The sequence below is a fragment of the Alexandromys fortis genome, unplaced genomic scaffold (genome assembly GCF_014885135.2).
Source record: "Alexandromys fortis isolate MF-2015 unplaced genomic scaffold, M_Fortis_MF-2015_v1.1 scaffold_53, whole genome shotgun sequence".
In the NCBI taxonomy this organism is placed as follows: domain Eukaryota; kingdom Metazoa; phylum Chordata; class Mammalia; order Rodentia; family Cricetidae; genus Alexandromys; species Alexandromys fortis.
Genome location: NW_026067939.1, coordinates 4,729,627 through 4,748,921, shown reverse-complemented (window position 1 = coordinate 4,748,921; position 19,295 = coordinate 4,729,627). Strand labels below are relative to the sequence as shown.

Sequence of the window (19,295 nt, the reverse complement as noted above, 5' to 3'; positions counted from 1 at the left end):
TCCTCCTCCTCCTCCTCCTCCTCCTCCTCCTCCTCCTCCTCCTCCTCCTCTCCCCCTCCCCCCAATCCTCTCCTCCTCCCTCTCCAGTCTGAAGGGCAGTCAGGGTTCCCTGCCCTGTGGAAAGTCCAAGGTCCTCCCCCCTCTGTCCTGGTCTAGGAAGGTGAACATCCAAACTGGCTAGGCTCCCACAAAGCCAGAACATGAAGTAGGATCAAAACCCAGTGCCATTGTCCTTGGTTTCTCATCAGCCCTCATTGTCCGCCATATTCAGAGAGTCCGGTTTTGTCCCATGCTTTTTCAGTCCCAGTCCAGCTGGCCTTGGTGAGCTCACAATAGATCAGCCCCACTGTCTCCGTGGCTGGGTGCGCCCCTACGGTTCTGTTTTTAATTGCTGCTTCAATCTTGATACTTGTTATAGATCTGTTTAAATTATCTCATCTTGGTTTATCCTCTGTATGTCATATGCATCAAGAAAATATATTTTAATACAATTTTCTAGCTTACTGGAAGTGATTATTTAAGGTACATCCTAACAATCTTTGGAATTTCATTGTCATCTGTTGTTATGTCCCTCCTTTCATTACTAATTTCATTAATTTGTGCCTTCTATTTTCTTTGGTTAGTTTGGCTGAGGGTTTGTTGATTTTGTTTCTTGTTTTTAATCTTATCTTTTTAAAGAACTCTGATATTTTGTATTTTTTTTTCATTTTTACATCTTAATTACTGCCATGTTACTTCTATCCACTAATTTTGGGTTTAGATTTTTTTTATTTAGGGACCTATATAGTACATGATTAAGCTATTAGAGATCTCTTAATGTAGGCATCTGTAACTATAAACTCCCCTCTTAGGGATGCATTCATTGCATCTAGTACCAGTATGTTGGATTTTCATATTCTTTTGGTTATAGGATTCTTAAGATTGCTTTATTGATTCCTTCAATGATCCATTCATCATTCAACAGTTTGTTGTTCAATCTCTATGAGTTTAAATATTGTACTACAGTTTCCCTTTCTGTTGATTTCTATTTTTATTCCATTGTGGCCAGAGAGAAAACAAGAAATTCATGTCATATTAGAAATCTGTTTTAGAGGAGGTTCCATGGGTTGCTGAGAAATGTATGTTCTGCAGATATATTGTAGAGCCACTTGATTTGAGGTCATAAAACTCAGACAGTTCTCTACTTTTTGTTGAGATAATCTATTGTTGAGTGTGAGGTACTGAAATCACCCATTACTACTGTGTTGGGTTTTCTTTATGCCTAATTGTGTGTGTGTGTGTGTGTGTGTGTGTGTGTGTGTATAAGGGTACATATATTTAGGATGGTAATGTTCTCTTCATACATTGCTTCCTTAAAGTCTATTTTGTTACATTAGAACAGTGGTATCTGCTTGCTTCCTAGTTCCATTTGCCTGAAATACCTTTTTCCATCCTTTTATCCTTAAGTTGTGGCTGTCTTTGATGGTGAGGAGCATTTCTTGCAGGCAACAAATACAAAGATTACAATGTGTTGACCTGTCTTAATTAGGGAATAAAGACCATTAATAGAGCCACGTGTTTTCTTAACCCTCATTTGCCTAACTATTGTTTCAGCACAGCCGTCCTTTCCTATAGACTGGTGGGTGTTTCTTTCTCTTCACTCTGAAAGATGAAAAAAGCTGGCTTAGTGATGATCAATTCTCTCACTAGTTTTCATTATGGGAAGCTTTCCTTTCTCCTTCCAGTATGACAGTTTTGCTGGCTACCTGGACCGACAATCTTTCAGAGCTTGAAATCCTTCATCCCAAACTTGCCTGATTTTGAGTTTCGCTTGAGAAACCTGCTTTTATTCTGATAAGCCTGTCTTTATGTGTGACTTGGTGTTTCTCTCACGGCTTTCTGTGCACTTTCTTTGCTCTTCATGTTTAATTTCTAACTAATTGAGTTGTTTTTTTTTTTCCTGGTCTCATTAGTTGAAAATCTAAATATCTCCTGCACCTGGATAAGATTTTCCCATTAGATCTGGGAAAATTTCTACTATGATTATATGGAAAATATTTTCTATGTCTGTAGCATGAAACTCTTCTGTATCCATGATTCATAGATTTGGTCTTTTCATGATGTCCCCTAGGTCTTATATTCTTGTATGTTATGTTTATATTTTCTTAATTTTTCCTTGTCATTGAATGTTCCAATTCAGCCACCTTGTCTTAAAGCCCTAGTATTCTGCCCTCCCCTTGACCCATTCATTCTATTGGTGAAGTTTTTCCTATGAGCTTTTGATTTGATTCAATGAATATTCTACTGCCACCATTACAGATTGATTTTCTTCTCAATATCTTTTTACCAAATTCTATCTTCATATCTCATATTACTCTCATTTCATTCAGCTGCTAGTATTCTCTTGGAATTAATTTAAAAGGAATAATATAGAAAAAAAGGAAAGAGAACAGAGAGAAGAAAAGTAGAACAAAGAGAAACTGTGAGCAGTTACACCTACACTGAGCATTAAATAGCGGAGGAATGAAATTGAACTGGAGACCTGGATGGGAGTAGTCTGAATATGTTTTCTTTCCTGCTTGCTGATTCCAGCTTTGACTTGAACCACATAGCTATAAGTCTATTATTTTTCAGGCTGAGGTCTATTTGTATTTTTGTTTTGTTTGAAATGGGTCTCAAGTAGCTAAGGCCGGCCTTGAAATCACTTCATAGATGAAGATGCCCTTAAACTTCTCTTCTAATCCCCCTACTTTCTACATCCAGAATGTTCCGAGTGTGGGCTCTGCCACTAAGCCTAGTTTTACGTGGTGCTCCAGTCCAAGGCTCCACGCGAGCACGCTCCCAACCGAGCCACACTCGCAGCACAGGTGTTCAACCTTCACTGCAGAGTATGACCTTGGACAGCATAGCCTACAATTACTTTCTTTTCTTTTCATGTTTAAGACTTAAGTTAGAAATATTATAAAGTGGATAATAACATAGCATATAAAGTGGATAATAGCACACAAAGGAATTCACTCATTTAGACAACTACTCCAACCGTCTTCAGTGGTGCCAAATCCCTGGTGTTCACACCATCATGTAACCTCTTCTGTCCTTGAACATGAGATGGACTTGTAGACCATTTTTTTTATTATTAAAGAAATTGGTTATAACAGAATAACAGGATGCTAAATTCGGAATCACACATTTCAAAGGCTGAGTTTTGTCTTAGGCGTCTCTCATACACAGTGGCTGGGAAGGCTTGTGAAGTCTACATGCGACAACTTTAGAAGCACATTTTCTAAACCAGCCAGCAGACATGTGAATGAACTTGAAACTGAACGCCCCTTTAGACAACACCTGTGACAACCTCGGGTTCAACAGACTTGACTGTAGTCTCCTGGGGCTTGAACTGCTCCACTGAGCTTGTACGTTTCTATAAGCTATTGCAGCAATAGGTAACTAACACACCCAAGAGTAAGCTCTTAAACTAGAGGGCAGCTGAATCAGGGACAAGCCTATGGCACTTCTGACCAGCAGAATAACAGTCACAGGCTCTGGGAAGTAGGATATGACTATCTTTACAGGAACCATTAGCCTGCCTTCCACGGATGTTTCTAAAACAACTTTTTAAAAGTAATTTTTAGAAAAACCATCCATTTCTGCCAACTATGCATAAAATGGTCACAGGAGATTAAAATGCTGTGAACACGGTTTGTGATTAAACTTCACTGGTACATGCTGAATGAACTGTCATGGACGAATAACTAAATTCTTTAACAAAAGGCTGAATGAGAAAAAACAACTTAAAAGACCCTAAAGCATCAACGTCTGCAGAAATACCTACCACAACGTCACCATTTTCTCTGTTCTATGCTGAACTGTAATTATTATTAATTGCTATAATTCGAGGGGAGCTTTTTCTCTTCATGTCTCTCTCCTTCTAGACATCGGGTCTCACTGCGTAGCCCTGGCAGGCCTGGGACTCGCTACGTAGACGTCTACCTCCTGAGTGACTTGATTGAAAACACACTACTACTCCTGGTTCTTGCTTTGTCTTTAGGTAAGTTTACTGGCTGTTCTGTCACCTCCATTCTGCTGAACCTACCCATTCAACTTTTTGCTTTCAAATAATGTTCAGCTCTAGAATTTCTATTTGATATGTAATATATACACATATTTATACTCATTAGGAATAGACATATTACATATAAAATTTCACTTCCTTTGTTGAGATGTCCTATTTTCTTTCATTACATCATTATTTTTCTTCTTTAAATTATTTTACCCATTAATTCTAATATCTGGCTAACTTCAGATAGGTTTATATTTAGAAAATGAGTCATACTTTTCAGTAAAGTAATTTTGAACCCAATGTGCACTGTAGAGGTTATGAATTTTGTTACATTCTTCAGGGATGGTAAATCTTTCCTAAGCAGGTCATTAATGTATTCAAATCAATGTAATTCAACTTCTATGTCTTAAATGGGAGATTAAGTCTTGCTTGATTCTTGGATCCTTCTCAGTAAGCGGCCCTGAGTCTGGTTATGCACAGATGTCTACAGAATTTGTCCCAGGAAAGCTCTCTCGTTCTCCCTTCAGGATGCTGTCCACTCCCACCCTCACGTCCTGCTTTTCAGAGACAATAGTCATTCTGAGCTCTGTCCTTGGTTCTTAGGCCAGAAAGAGTTTTGGCTCTTGTCGTAGCTTTGGCTGCTTTGATGGAGCATGTGGATCTTGGGCGCAGGGTAGAAATTTGTTCTCCTCTTCCCATCTGGTGGGTCCTCCTCAGTATATGCATGCTTTGAGCCATTTCCCAGGAATTTTTCCAGAAAGCTGTTTTTATATTCATCATACTTTAGTGTTATCTATAAGATTCATGGGTCCAGTTTGGATATGAGATGTTTTTAGTTATTTGTAGGGTTTTTTAAATGACAGTTTATTTTCAAAAGAAAAAAATTTAAGAGTAATATTCTAACCAGGCAATTCTAACATCAAACATCAAAGCATTTATTTGATGAAAATAGTAATTACTGTCAACAATCAAACACTACACAAACTGCTCAGTGAATCATAAAGGATAAAGTCACCATTAAGCAACGTTTACTGAATATTGTCTAAGTTACAGTAACCACTAGAGAATCCAGTGATCAGGTACAAAGTTAGCATCAAGTACAATCTTTATATAAAAACAGTATGACCAATGTGTCTTACTTCCCTTTCGTGTTCCTAAGGTCAGGAGATGGCTTAGTAAGTTTGTCACCTTAATAAATTCTTTAATTTAGTATTAAATAATGAATACTAATTTTGTTAGGATTGGAGCAAAGGGGGTAGGTCAAAGGGCAAATTGCCTAAAATATAAGTTCATTCTTTCTTTGTATCCTCAGATGTGTTTATGCTATGAGTAATGGTTGTAAAAAAATAAATTATAAGCATGAGTCAGTTTTACAGTTAATTACTACAAATATGCCTTGTATTTTTAACAATGGTTGTTTGGCTCTGAAGAAGGCTAAAAAAGTGTTGAGGAGTGTGACTCTTTCCTGCTGTGCTTGGAGGAAGGCTGCTTTCTGATGTGTCTGTTTCTGATCTGTGTTACTATTTTTGATCTCAAATCTTGGGTTCCCCGCCTTTGCTCAGAGGGTCATCCAACAGTTTAAGTTACACTCCTGCTAGACCTTTTTTAAAAGAAAGATACTAATTACATTTCAAATTAAACATTTAATTACGGACTGAGCTATAAGTAGGCATACAATAAACCCAAACACTCAACAGAAAACTCATAATTGTGAAACCTATCTCTGCATGTCTTCTTCCCAAGGCTTATTTATTTACTTCACCACTCCTTGTCACCTGAGGTGTGTTCATCACACACCATTTCTTTGTCCCTCCCCAGCTTTGAATTAAACAAGGCCAGTCCTGCTCCTGGAGCAGGCAAAGAAAACAAAAGGTGGTCCCATGGCAACGCCCAACTCCTTCCACGCATCTAGCACAACTCAGGCAGCGCTGCCAAGGTGACAGCCTTCACGCTACGAAAACTTGTTTTCAAGAACCTAGCGCACACCTTTAATAACAACTCTCAGGAGGAAACAGGTGGACCTCTGTGAGTTCGAGGTCAGCCTGGTCTACACGGAGTTCTAAAGGCCAGTCAACTCTACAGGGTGAGACCCTGTCTCAAACAAAACAAAATAAAAATAAGAACAAAACAAACACCCCCCCCCAAAAAAAAAAACCCACCTGTTTCTCAAGTCAAAGACTGTCACCTTATGAAAAAAAAAAAACCCATACATCTATTAAAGTAATTCTGACCAGAGGCTCCACCAAGGCGGCAGGTATGGCAACCACCTAAGCCCTGCTTCTGCACAGGAGGGCTTCCCATCCCAGGCCACCTCAGACCAATCCCCAGTGTCAGCAGCCATAGAAAGCTGGTCCCCACCTCCCACCAGCAAATCCTTCCTCACTTCAGGCCCCTCAGTGCCCTTCCACCCCAGCCCTGCTCAGCTCCCTCTCCTGTCCTCCCCTTCTCCTTGCCCTAGAGAGCTTCAAACCCTCCCCTCACGCCCGGGCTCCACTCTTCACCTAAGGACTCCCGAATCCCTTCACCTCGACCCCACTCCTGCTCACACCCATTGCTCACACACACTCCTCCTCACTCATACTCTTCCTCACACCCACCGCTCACACCCACTCCTCCACACACCCACCGCTCACACCCACAACCTACCGGGTCCCCCCCCCCCTCCCCCGGGCGTGCGCGCGGCTGACACACTCACGCGAAGAAGGGGTCGTCCTCGAAGCTGCTGCTCAGCATCCGGAACATCGTGGCTCCGCGGCGGGCGGCGGGCGCGGGTGGAAATGGGCGCAGCTCGCCGCGTCGCCCTCAGCCAGCTCTCCCCGCTCGCCCTGGCGCGTTTGCCAGCGGCCAAGGCCGCGCCCGCGACTAAGGCGGGACCTGATGCCCCGCTGTCTCTCAATTGGCCCAGGTCCTGTTACGTCACTAAGGGAGGCGGGGAATGGGAGGCCGGCGCGAGGCTGTCATGGCAACCGCGGTAAACACACGGGAGGCTGGAAGTTTGGCTCCAGGCCCATGGGACCTTTCAGCGAGGCTCCCCAGAGACAGTTTGGTCTCAGAGCCGCGGCAACCAAAACAGCCGACCAGGTCTTTATGACCTTGGCTAAATCGCCCTTGGTCCCGACCGTTCTCTGGTGGTAGCTGATCAAATAATGAAAAAAAGTGAGAAAACGTTTTGAGTAAGTTATCAAGTAGTGTATTCAGGTCTATCAGATTTCAAAAATAAAACGAAGACATGTTTCTGTGATCTAAAACTCAAAGTAATACACAAACACGTAGACATAGGATCAAAATAAAAATTACTTTTGGTTTACTCCCGGTCCATTTCAAGGACCAGAGCTCATGTTGAAACCAATAAATCTTCATCTTTCCAGCGTTCTTAACAAGCAGGATCTGGGCCCGAGATCTGAAACAAGCAGCCATTATCTAACTACGATTCTATTTCTATTATTATAGTATAAAGAAACCTACTTATGACAAGGAAACTGGTTTCCATCTTAAAGCAGTGCAATACCTTAATGACAAGACCAAACATTTTTAGTGATCTTCAAGAGATAGTATTGGTGAGATTTGGATATGGTATTACGGAGGAAGGGGCAACATTAAAGTTGTTGTACAATTGCTGATGTTTGGGATGTTTGGAAAGTGCTATAGAGGCCCTTCCGAGACCTAGAGACAGAGAAGGACGAAGAATGATGGTAAGGAAGGGCGAGTGTCTGCACCTTCAACTCACTGTTCCCACACTCTCTGGGGCGTTCCCTTGTGGAGGTGGAAGGGTGTCCATGACTCCTAGGGCCCTGTGAGAGAGAGGTGGCATGCTGCCACTCCGGAGAAGTGTGTGGGACCTGATTTGGAAGAGACAGGAGTACTTAGGGTTATTTTTGGAGCTGGAAATCTAATCCTTTGAACCTTTACCCCTCCCCCCATTACACCAGGTTTCTCTGCAGTCTGCTTCAGGCAGGGCAGGCTTCACAGACTAAGATGACACGGCCCTTCCAGGAAATACACCGGCTATTTTAATTTTCCTCTGGCCTCAGCATGATGCTCGGCACGATGGCAAAGCTTTCGGTACGAAATTAGTTTCTGTTTGGTACAAAGCAAATGTACGAGAGATTGTAGTTTAAAAAAAAATAAAAGGAGGACAGGCCGTGGCATGACAAACAATAATATTAAAATACTTCTGCACCGAGGCTAAATAAAGAAAACTATGAAAAAAAAAAGTCCCATCTTGCTGCATGGAACTTCACCCCATTGTTGAAACACACAGGAACTTGAATTCGGGGACAGGCTGGTAGGGATTCCCCCCAGCGCATACAAACGCACGCAGTTTAAACACCTAGTATAATGCTTTTTTAAAAGGTGGTAGAAGAAAAAGAATTGAAACCAAAAAGCCCCATGACATCTATTGTAAATGGGGACAAAAGAAGGGGTGGGTCAGGAGAGGATGGACACCCCATTAAGAAGACAATGGAGATACGGAGCAGGCTGAGAGGGGTCTTGGAACTGGCTGTAAAGACAATTAGAATAACTACTAGTTGTGAAGCCCTCCTGCAATTTATGTTGTGTGAGGGCGGGCTGAAAATGAAAATGTAGCATGTGCCAACTGACAAACTGGGAAGAGTGAGAGCGGATGGGGCGTACAGTCACAAATAGGGGGTACTACATCTTACTGAGAAAGTAAATTTGAGCAGAATGCTCTAAGAAGGAAATATGTATCTTTCTGAACTTTCTAGGCCTGTACAAAGGTGCCTGATATCTGACATGTATAGCTCTACTCCTGTGACTTGAAACTCACCTTCAGGGAGTAAATAATCAGCTTTATTTATTAGGATAACAGGTCTCACTTGTTCTTCTTATGTCCCAAACGCTGCCCTAAGTGCTTTCAAATACGTTTTCTCGGTTAAACCTTCCAATACCATGTGTACTAAGATGATTATTCTTGATTATACATGAACACATCGATGCCCAGAGAATTGATGGCTCACTCTAAACTGAGATTTGCCCTGCTCCAAAGGTTATGTTATCTCAGCCATCCGACTTTGCCTCCCTGCAAAGTTTACAAGGGTCACATACTGTCATGTTTGTGTGGCAAATTGCACATTCACACATGTAATCTCTAGCCACACTCCTGCTTAGTCTCACTGGGAAAAACACACCGACCAAGTCAAGGAAAGACGTGCAGAGAAACGCATGAAATAAAGCCAATTCTGCAACTCTACTAATGACACCAAGGGTTCAAAATGTCAGCAAGGCCCGGGTTTTTCCACCCACTAACTCACACTTTTTTTAAGAAAGACTAGTTACATCTCAGGTGCTATTCTAGCCATTTAGAACACAAAACTCCCTGGCCTATTGGAGCTTACATTCCAGCTCATTAGCTCATGTGTCTGAGAGTCTACAGTTACAGCACCTTAGAAATGTTCAACAACTTCTAGTATATTACCTCAAGTGCCCAAGAATGAAGAAATCATTATTTTAGTATAATATCTCAAGTTCCCAAGAGTGTGGAAATCATTATTTCTAGTCTTGTATCTCAAGTGCCCAAGAATGAGGAAACCATCGGGCTTTGAGTGCTAGATTTTTATGTTATTGTATTTCTCCAGAACCCTGAGTTTTAGATGGTTATAAGCGTCTTTGCAACTCTTGATTCTAGTGCACCCACAAACACTGTACCCTACTCGAAATGCCTCTTTCAACAGTGCGTAGATATTGCACCTGGTGAGTTTTACTGTCAACCTGACACATCCCAGAGTCACCTGGGAAAAGGGAACCCCAAATGAGCTATTGCTTCAGTCAGATTGGCCTGTGGCCAAGCTTTGGAGGAATTGTTTTGGTGGATGATACTTGTGTGATGTATCCCTAGCACAGTTCCTAGGTATCTGAGCCTGGGCTGTGTAAGAAAGCCAGTAGAGCAAGCCAGAGAGTGAGCAAGCCAGGAAGCAGCACCCCTCCGTGATCTCCACTTCAATTCCTGTTTCTGGGTTCCTGCCTCCAGCTTCCTCCCTGACTTCCTTCCCTCAGGGAGCAGCTGTTACCTGAAGGCATAAGCTGAAATAAACCCCATCCTTTACAAATTGATCTTAACCATGGCGTTTTTCACAGAAACAGAACGAAACTAGGACAAAAGTGCTCTAAGAACAAGACAGCAAATTAAACTCATAATTTGTCCTGTGCCAACCATGGAGAGAAACATAATATCTTGGAGTAGTTGGCATATGTAAACACCACCAAGTTACAGATATGAAGGTTTTTTTTTTCTTTTTTAAAAAAGGTTTATTTATATATTTTTATGTGTCTGGGTATCTTGCCTACATGCACAGATAAGTGCACTGCATGTGTGCATAGTACAATGGATTTCCTGGAACTGGAGTTACAGACAGGTGTGAGCTGTTATGTGGGTGCTGAGAACTAGACTCAGGTCCTCCAGAGGAGCAGCCAGGGTTCTTAACTGCTGAGCCTTCCCTTCAGCCACACAAGAGCTTTTATGGGGGGGGAGGGGAATTAGAGACAAGGTTTCTCTGTATAACTGTTGTCAGAGGCTGTTCCCAGTTGCTCAGACCACGAAATAATCACTCAGAAACTATATTTGCAATATTGTTTGCCCAATAGCTTGAGTGTATTCCTAGCTAGCTCTTACAGTGCTGGGATTAAAGGTGTGTGATCCTAAGTGCCGGGATCACCTTTGTGCGAGCTCTGTTTCTCTTTTAGACAGATTGAAAGCCAAGTAGTCCAGGGTGGCCTTGAACTCACAGAGAGCCGACTGCCTCTGTCACCGGAGTGCTGGGATTAAAGGTGTGTGCCTCCACTGACTGGCTTCTATGGCTAACTTGTGGCTTAGCTCTGCACTTTGATCTTCAGCCAAGTTTTATTTGTTAGATCACAAACAAAAGATCACCACAGCATCTGGTGTGCTGGGATTAAAGAAAGCATTACTAATGCCCCAGGAAACTTCCTCCTGGCTACTTCCTGGGCCACACCCCTCAAGGGTAAGTAATATTCTGAGATTTTCTTTTTTCCTTGAACCCACTTCTAGTGCAGCATGTTCAGACAGCTTTTTCTTTCTTACTGTGTATGAAGTTGCTGCTCACCTCTGATGGAGTTTTGGACTGTTGCTCTATTTTGTGTTTAAAAATAAGGCTTATATGACGATGCTTGTATAGTTTATAAATCAGTGCTCTGTTCTTCTTAAGCTTTTATTATTGAGAGTCTGAAATATTTTCTTAAAGAGAAGTATTTTTAAAATTTTTCTCATAAAGAGCATTTTCCTGTTGACTTGGCACATAAAAGTTGGCTAATGTTTTGTGTTTATAGATGTATGCTGAATTTTCCAAAATAAAGGAGAAAAGCTCTCCCCATGCTCGAGATTCTCCAAGATCCAATGGTGGATTAAACTTCGTTCCTGTAAACAAGACTTCTGCAGACCCAGAGACAAGTTATTTTGGGCTCTTTTAGTCTCTCTAAATTAAGAGCCATTCATTGCCCAAACTTGTTTCTTTTTGATTATCAAACCCTGTTAAATGCATTTTTTAGCAGACCACTGGCTCCCACCAATCCAACAGCAAAGAAAGGCATCTGATAGCAACTGAAACACATAGCAGAATTTTCTCAGCCTGGCTAAAACTTGCTTATTTATGGCATTTGGTAAATGGCTTGATTTGTGACTTGATTCGTTCCATGTCTAATAAAATCTCCTTTCATAGCTTTTATAGTGGGACATCTTATTCAGGGCAACCTGACTGAGTGTATATTACTATGGCCATTCATATTTGGCTAAGAATGAGCTACTCCTTATTCCCTTTGAGGTGAGATCTATGTTTTGTTTCTACATAGATAAGAAGGAACACTTTAAATTAAAAAAAAGAAAGCATAATTATGGAGCCAAAATCAATCGAAAAGTCTAAAAGTTTCTTCAGAAAATAGCACTGAGGCCCCCTATTCTCAGAAGTGCTTTAATGAGGCCATCTAAAGGGTTATTTTTGGAAGTTATTTTTGGAGAGAATTCAACAGGGGCCCCACGGACATAGCGACCAAGGGACTTGGTTGAAAACTACTGAGGGCTAGGGTGTCTTCCTTCCTTTGTCATGTGTTTTATTAAAAGTTGCAATAGGAAGATTATCTGTCCAGTCACTGGAAGGCCATGAAAATTCCAGTCCTATCCACCGTATGTTTGGCGTGTGTGCGTGTGTCAGGTGGGGGAGGTGACTCCTCCTTGTCCTCGTCCCATTTCTAATTCTACCATCTACACATATTTATATGGACAGAAGTTAAAGTCTAGGATCCACATGTGGAAGAGACCAGGGTATTTGCTTTTATGAATCTGGGTTACTTAATGGAAACTCCTAATGCCAAGGCCCATTGAGTCACAGAACCCATTGTCACGATTTCATAGAGGAAAAACGAGCTGTGTGGAAAGATAAGTTTTCCTAAAGCTGAAGGCCGGGAGGTGCTAGGGTTGGGATTGGAAGTTAGGCAGTCAGGCTGTGGAATCTGAGTTTTTAATCAACATACTGGTATGTATGAGCTTTTCCTAATCCCCGCCCCGCAAAACAAAAAAGCAAAACAAAACTCATTGAGCTGACCTCCTTACTGTCAATTGGTAGCAGAATAAAAATACACAGACACGGATTGGAGCCAGTCAAATAAAAGGGATGGAAGTGGATGATAAGATGACCAAAGGATCAAAGTAACAACCAACTTTATTGAGTTTCTGCCTGTGTTGGGCACAGCTTTAATGCTCCAGAGATTAGACAGACAAATGCTATTACTATACCAACTGCACAAGACCAAGAGAAGGGCCAGAGCAGAGAAACCACTCATCCAAAATCTCTCATCCTGCTGAGAAGTCCACTCCTGTCTTCCTGCTGTGTCACTGTGGGGACCCAGAGGTGTGGGCTGGTAGCATAGCTATGGCACGGAGCTCAGATGTCCCTGCAGAGATGCATGCCCACTGGTCACATGAATTCTCTTAATTTTTTTTTTAAATGTTAGTAACTAATTAAAAAAGAAAGTCCCTCAGAGCAGGCCACAGACAACAAGCCTGTGGGCTGAATCTGGCTGCAGGCTGTGAGCGTGTGATCCTGTTACTGAGAGGGTGTGTTTTCATGGCATGAAAGAGACACATGAGCCCTGTAACATCCACACACCGGCTTCTGCATGTAACTCTAAACCAGACCGACAGCAAACCCTGGGTTGGGAGAGGTAAGGTGTACCCTGGTCTCTGGCACGAGCCCTCACCAGTGGACACCAGACCCCAGTCACATCACTGAGGTCCAGACTCTCAGATGTCAGGGTCACAGGGCAGTCATTTCATCTCTGCAGGACGTTTAGACTGCAAACTAATTCTCACCTGGACCACAAATGTTTAGTTCAAGTTTGTCGGATTCAGTGTACTCTATTTCTTTGAAAATTCATTCTAGTCAATTTTAAATTGGATTAAAATTATATTGACTTCTGGCCTAAAATGTTTGCCTTTCAATTTTTTTTCTAGATTGCCTTTTAGTGTGCTTTTGATAAAATATGTCTCCTGATGTTAGAATAAAATAGTAAAGGCCCTTATGTCCACACAAAACAATCTGTGAACAAAACTGTCTGCTTCCAAGACTTTTTTCCCTCTTAGTGTTTGCTGTCATGGAGCTAGCACACACAGTAGCTGTGTGAAGCAAACCTACGTTTTATATACATACACACACACAAATATATATATATATAAATATATATATATATATAGTGTAATATTACACACACACATATAAATGTTCTTTTCCTTTTTCTTCTGGTGACACTGAGGATCGAACCCAGGGCCTTGCATCTGCTAAGTGAGCACCAAGATGTTTCTCCCCCTGCCCACTTTAAAAACCCTTCCTCCTTTGGTTTATGTATCACAACACTGGAGACTGAAGCTCAGGGCTCACATACGTCAGGCCAGGCACATCGTTTGGTCACAGGTCTATTAGAAACTTGCACCAATCAATCAGTATAGGCCAGAACAAAATGATCAGAGTTAATTATTTCATTGGGCTTGACATAGGAACCAGCAATTAGCTGGCAAATTTGAAAGCGTGTCTTAAACCAAACGCCGTAGTTCGTGGTCTGTGTGTTTGCTGGGTCTCTCTGACTTCTTACCTTTTCTGCGTTCATTCTCTCCTTTCGCTGTTTTTTTTTTTTTCCTTCTGACTTAATGAACTTTGTGTTTTATCTAGATTGATTCTGTGAACTCTGATAAAACACCTGATGCTTCCCTCGAACAAATACTGGTACGGAGCCATAAATAACGCAATAAGGTAGCCAGCATTAATTTGATGGCGGCGTTGAGATACTGGCCTCTGTCTGAGAACAAACTCATTAAGGGATCCTCGCTGACATGATAAAGTGCCCGCGAAGATCTCAGAGTGATGTCTCTAATTGCCCAGGCCTTTTTCCCATTAGGTATCTGCATGAATTATAACTCTTCGGCGAAGATAAAAAGGCTGCCGCGAGAAACTGCCCCAGCGCTATAAGGGCTGTCAGTCTGGAGGGCATCTCAAATGAGATTAATGATGTCAGCACTAATAGAAGAAGATTTAGCAGAACCAAGATTATGGCTTCTGCAGAAACCTGCCAGCACTCATTTATTTTGAATAAATATTATTTTTAATTAAAGTCCTAAGGTGGGTTATTCCTGAAATAATGAGATCTACAGTGATTTCCTTTGGGAATTAATTTTCTCTCTTAATTCCCAGTCATTTTGATGGTTGTGGCTCATAGAATCTTACTCATGACAGTTAGCTTTGGAGCACACGCTGCTTTTCAGCAGCAGACACTAAATAACACAATGTTTGTTAGAACACGGGCCTCTCATTTTTTCTAGCCCTCCTTATCACTTAGTCCAAACATTTACAAGGGAATGCCCATAAATGTCTATGGCGAATCTGCTTTGTAAAAATAAGAAAATCGCTCAGGAGGAAAAAAACTTAACCTAAAAAATCAAAATGACTGCAAGCATAAACTCAGAGAATTGTATTATTTCTACCTTTATTGGCTCTGTTTCTTTTTAGTTTTTGCCCTAAGCATTATGCTATTTACACATATAAATTCCCATTCACGTAAGAACTTGACACGATGGAAAATTTCAATGGCCTTTTGCTAGATCACGAAACAGAGATGCTTGCACCAAGGACTCCGAACTCTGCAGCTCAAGTTGAGGGCACCAGGCCAGACAGCCTCTCTAATAACAGTAGCAATGGCCCATCACTAAGCCGACTGTCTGAGTCAGTGTGCCTTTGCTGGAAAGAGACACCAGGACCAGGGCAACTCTGAAAAAAGAAAGCCCACCACCCAGTGACACACTTCCTCCAAGGCCACACCTCCTAATCCTTTCAAATAATGTCACTCTCTGGTGAGGAAGCATTAACATCTATGAACCTATGGGAGGTATTTTTATTCAAACTATTTTACTAATCCTCATATAAATACCAATACATGGCTTAACCAGATTTCTAGTGTCTCAGTACAGTTGGTGTTTTATTATGGCTGCATCCCAACCCCCAAACCCAGTGCCATAAAACAATCACATTTCTGGCCTCATAAATTCAGTGGCTGAAGAACCTAGACAGACAAATTGTGCTTGTATTGGGGCCTTAGTGGGAAGTCTATGTGACTGATGGTTGTGATGATCCGATGTGCTCGGATGTTGGATGGCTTGTGCGGCTTTAGAGCTAGGAACTCAGTTGAGACTACTACAGAGGTAATATTGATAAGTGGAGTCTACAGGAGCCTGGTTTCGTCAGAGTATGGTGGACCATTTGGCCATCTTCTGTGGCTTTTCAAGTGTTGCAAGTGTGAGTGTTCCAGGAGAGTAGGCACAGGCACAAGTCTTTCTGAACTATGTTGTGTCACCTCCCGTGTAATCTGTCGCTTGCAAGCAAGTCATGAAGACAGATAAACATTCAGTCACGACAAATTTGCAGACATATTTCAAAGCCTTTGCAGAGAGCAATGAAGAGTCTACTGTAATTCTGTGGATTGTTGGTGTTGGGGAGGCTGAACCCATATTTTTCAGTTATTTCCTGCTGACACACTTGTTTTGCACACCTGTAAGTAGGGGACGCCCCAGCAGTTGTGCCCTCGATTTCTCCAGCTGGCTACTTCAGTAAGCTGCTAAGGGGATCTTCCTCCTCAGGACACAGAGAGCAAGGTTATGTCTCCTATTTCCCGTCTATTTGTGATTTGAGGACCAAGTGCAGGCTCAAAAGTGACAATAATGAAAAGCTACTGAATTGCTTGTTTTAGTTCCATGAGATCACACATCTGGCAATTCAATAGTTAGTAATTCAGTGTGTCTGTTGACAGAGAGATACCGCTAGTGGAGACAGAAATCATGCAGCGAAGCTTGTTTCAAAAACGTAGAATCAGAATTGAACCAAGCACTTTCTATGTGTTGAGTAGCTGATGAATGAGAAGCTCCTTTTGGTTTTCCTTTGAAAGAGAGAAGGTTGAGTTAAGAAGCCAAAGCACTTAAGTTGTCAAGCTGGACAGAAACCAGAGGTAGACTGACTACCTGTGCCTCCTTTCTCCTGGGCCTTCATCCCACAGATGTATACCTTCATGACTGAGTCAAGCTCAAACCTTCAAGCCAAATTTTCTCCATGAGATTATTTTCCGCTTTAAAGAACTACTCTAACTGGCTGGGACTGGTCTGGGATAAAGTGCTGAAGAGCACGGATGGTTGGCAATTCTCAGGGGTTAAATGCCACTTTCTTTACAACTGAAATGTTTATGTAGAAGGCCACAGCTGTTGTACTTAATCTAACTTTGCTGGGAGGAGCTTCCCTAGCGTTTGGAATGCTGGGAGAAGGGTGATACCATCCAGTGGTAACCTTAATAGGTTCAGTCTTTTCCCATATTAACAAAAATTTGAGTGGGTAGATGTGTTATGTAGTTAAGGTTTTTTTTTTTTAGATAAAATTTTGCTTATGATTTGTTGATGTAAAACACAGATTTTGTTGGAAAGAAAATAGATTATGGTGGAGCCAGAAACCAATAACTAATTCCAGGGACAGATATTCAGGTTACCTGACTAACGCTCCTTATCACGGAAGGGGCCATGTGAAATTTTTTATTATGATTTAATTGAAATTTTACATACCAATCCCACTCCCTCTCCTCTTCCTGCTTCCCCCACCTTCCCTTCATCCCACTCCCCCATCCACTCCTCAGAGAGGGTAAGGCTTCCCATGGGGAGTCAACAAAGTCTAGCACATCACTTTGAGGCAGGATCAAGGTTCTCCCCCCTATATCTAGGCTGAGCAAGATATCTCTCCAGAGAGAATGGGAAAAAAAAAAAAACAGCTCAAGCAGTAGGGATAAATCCTAGTCCCATTGCCAGTGGCCCCTCAGACTGCCCCAGCCATACAATGTCACTCACATTCAGAGGGTCTAGTTTGGTCCTATGTTGATTCCCCTGCTGTCAGACTGGAGTTGGTGGGCTCCCATGAACTCAGGTCAGCTGTTTTAGTGGGCGTCCCCATCATGGTCTTGACCTCTTTGCTCGTATTATCACTCCTCTCTCTTTTAGACTAGACTTAGGGAGCTCAGCCCAATGCTGCTCTGTGGATCTCTGTATCTTCTTCCATCAGTTGCCAGATGAAGGCTCTATGATGACAATAAAGGTAGTCATCAATATGATTGCAGGGGAAGGATAGTTCAGGCCCCCTCTCCACTATTGCTTAGGGTCTTAGCTGGGGTCATCCTTGTGGGTTCCTGGGAATTTCCCTGGGGCTAGGTTTCTTCCTAGTCTCATCATGGCTCCATCGATCAATACTTCTCTTTCCTCGATCTCCTCTCTCTCTGTCCTTCTTCCATCTTGACCATCCTGTTCCCTCGTGTTCTCCTCCCACTTCCCTCCCCCTCCTCCTCCCCTCCATCCACCCTCCCTTCTTCCCCCACCCCGATGTTCCCAATTTTCTCAGGAGTCCTTGTCTGTTTCCCCTCTCAGGGGCATCTATGTATGTTTCTGTTAGGGTTCTCTTTGTTAACCTAGCTTCCTGGAAACAACCAGGATGCCATGTGAATTTTACAGTCATAGAACCAAAGAAAGAGCATATTTTAGTTAGTGTTCTATTGCTGTGAAGAGTCCATCACCAAGGCAACTCTTATAAAAGCTAGCATTTAATTTCAGGCTCATGGTTCCAGAGGGTAGTTGAGGCCATGACTGTCCAGGCGGAAAGTTGACAAGCACTGGAGAAGCAGCTTTTGATCTGCAGGCAGCAGGCAGCAAGCAGAGAAAGAAAGAAACACAAGGCCAGGTGTGGGCTTTTGAAACCTCAGCCTACTCCCAGTAGACTTGAAAAGGCCACACCTCCTCCTATAGGACCACATCTCCTAATCCTACCCGAATACTTCCACTATCTGAGATCACGCATTCAAATATCTGTGCCTATGGGTCCATTCTCATTCAAGATGCCACAGTGTCTTTATCAAATGCCTTTGTGGGGATATCAGGAAGGCCCAGTAGAGCCAAGGGGAAACCTCTGCATGGGCTCCAGGGGTTACCATATAGCAAGCTTAGCTTAAAGATTGGTGGGAGATTTTCTGCTAAGCTCAATGGTACATTCTAAAAGTTTTACTCTGTAGTTATGAGGTGTTAGTTAGATACAGAATTGATGGTAAATGGTTATTAAGAAGCACTGATGATAACAAGATAATTTTAGCTCTTGATCTGCAATATTCCATCTCTCCATAATCACGGGACTTTAGTCAGTTTATAGGATCTTAGATATAAATGTGGCTTCTTGAGAGAACTTGGCTTTTGGAGAAAACTTCACGTCATAATTATCAGGAAATTTTCTGCTATGAATGAATTGAAATACTATATCCCACTGCAGTTTGGATATTAAATATCCCCCTAACTCATGTGTTGAAGGTGTGGCCCACAGTGTAACTCTCAAGGGCAGGCCTTTTAGGAAGTGTTTGGATCATGAGAGTTCTAACCTAAATCCATTGGTTTAACTACAAATGGCTTCATAATCTGATGACATTTTTTGGGAAGTGGTAAACAGAGAAGGGATTTGGTTAGAGGAACTAGGTCACTGAGGGGGTGCTATTGAAGGTCTAGACTTGGTTCCCATGATCTCACCCTCTTCTCTGCCTATTTTCCATGAGGCAAGTTCAGAGTATGACTTGTGCAAGTCAGGTCTCTCTTTTCATCATGTCCGGTATGGGGATCAAACTCAGGGTGTGAGGCTCAGTGGCAGGTATGCCTATAGCCTGACCCACGCAACTGTGACAA

General features: G+C 42.2%; 1 protein-coding gene across 2 annotated transcripts in view; it reads right to left on the bottom strand.

Annotated features, from left to right (window-relative positions):
• Mlf1 (myeloid leukemia factor 1) overlaps positions 1-6,894 on the bottom strand; it is a 20,718-nt gene extending 13,824 nt beyond the window's left edge. The window contains exon 1 of one of the 2 annotated variants that reach the window (XM_050147497.1): positions 6,732-6,894. In XM_050147497.1, coding sequence (XP_050003454.1) covers positions 6,732-6,778 — 47 coding nt within the window. In that variant the 5' untranslated portion in view covers positions 6,779-6,894. The remainder of the gene's footprint in view (positions 1-6,731) is intronic. The other variant, XM_050147498.1, reaches the window with a different exon arrangement.
• Positions 6,895-19,295: the final 12,401 nt, after the last annotated feature.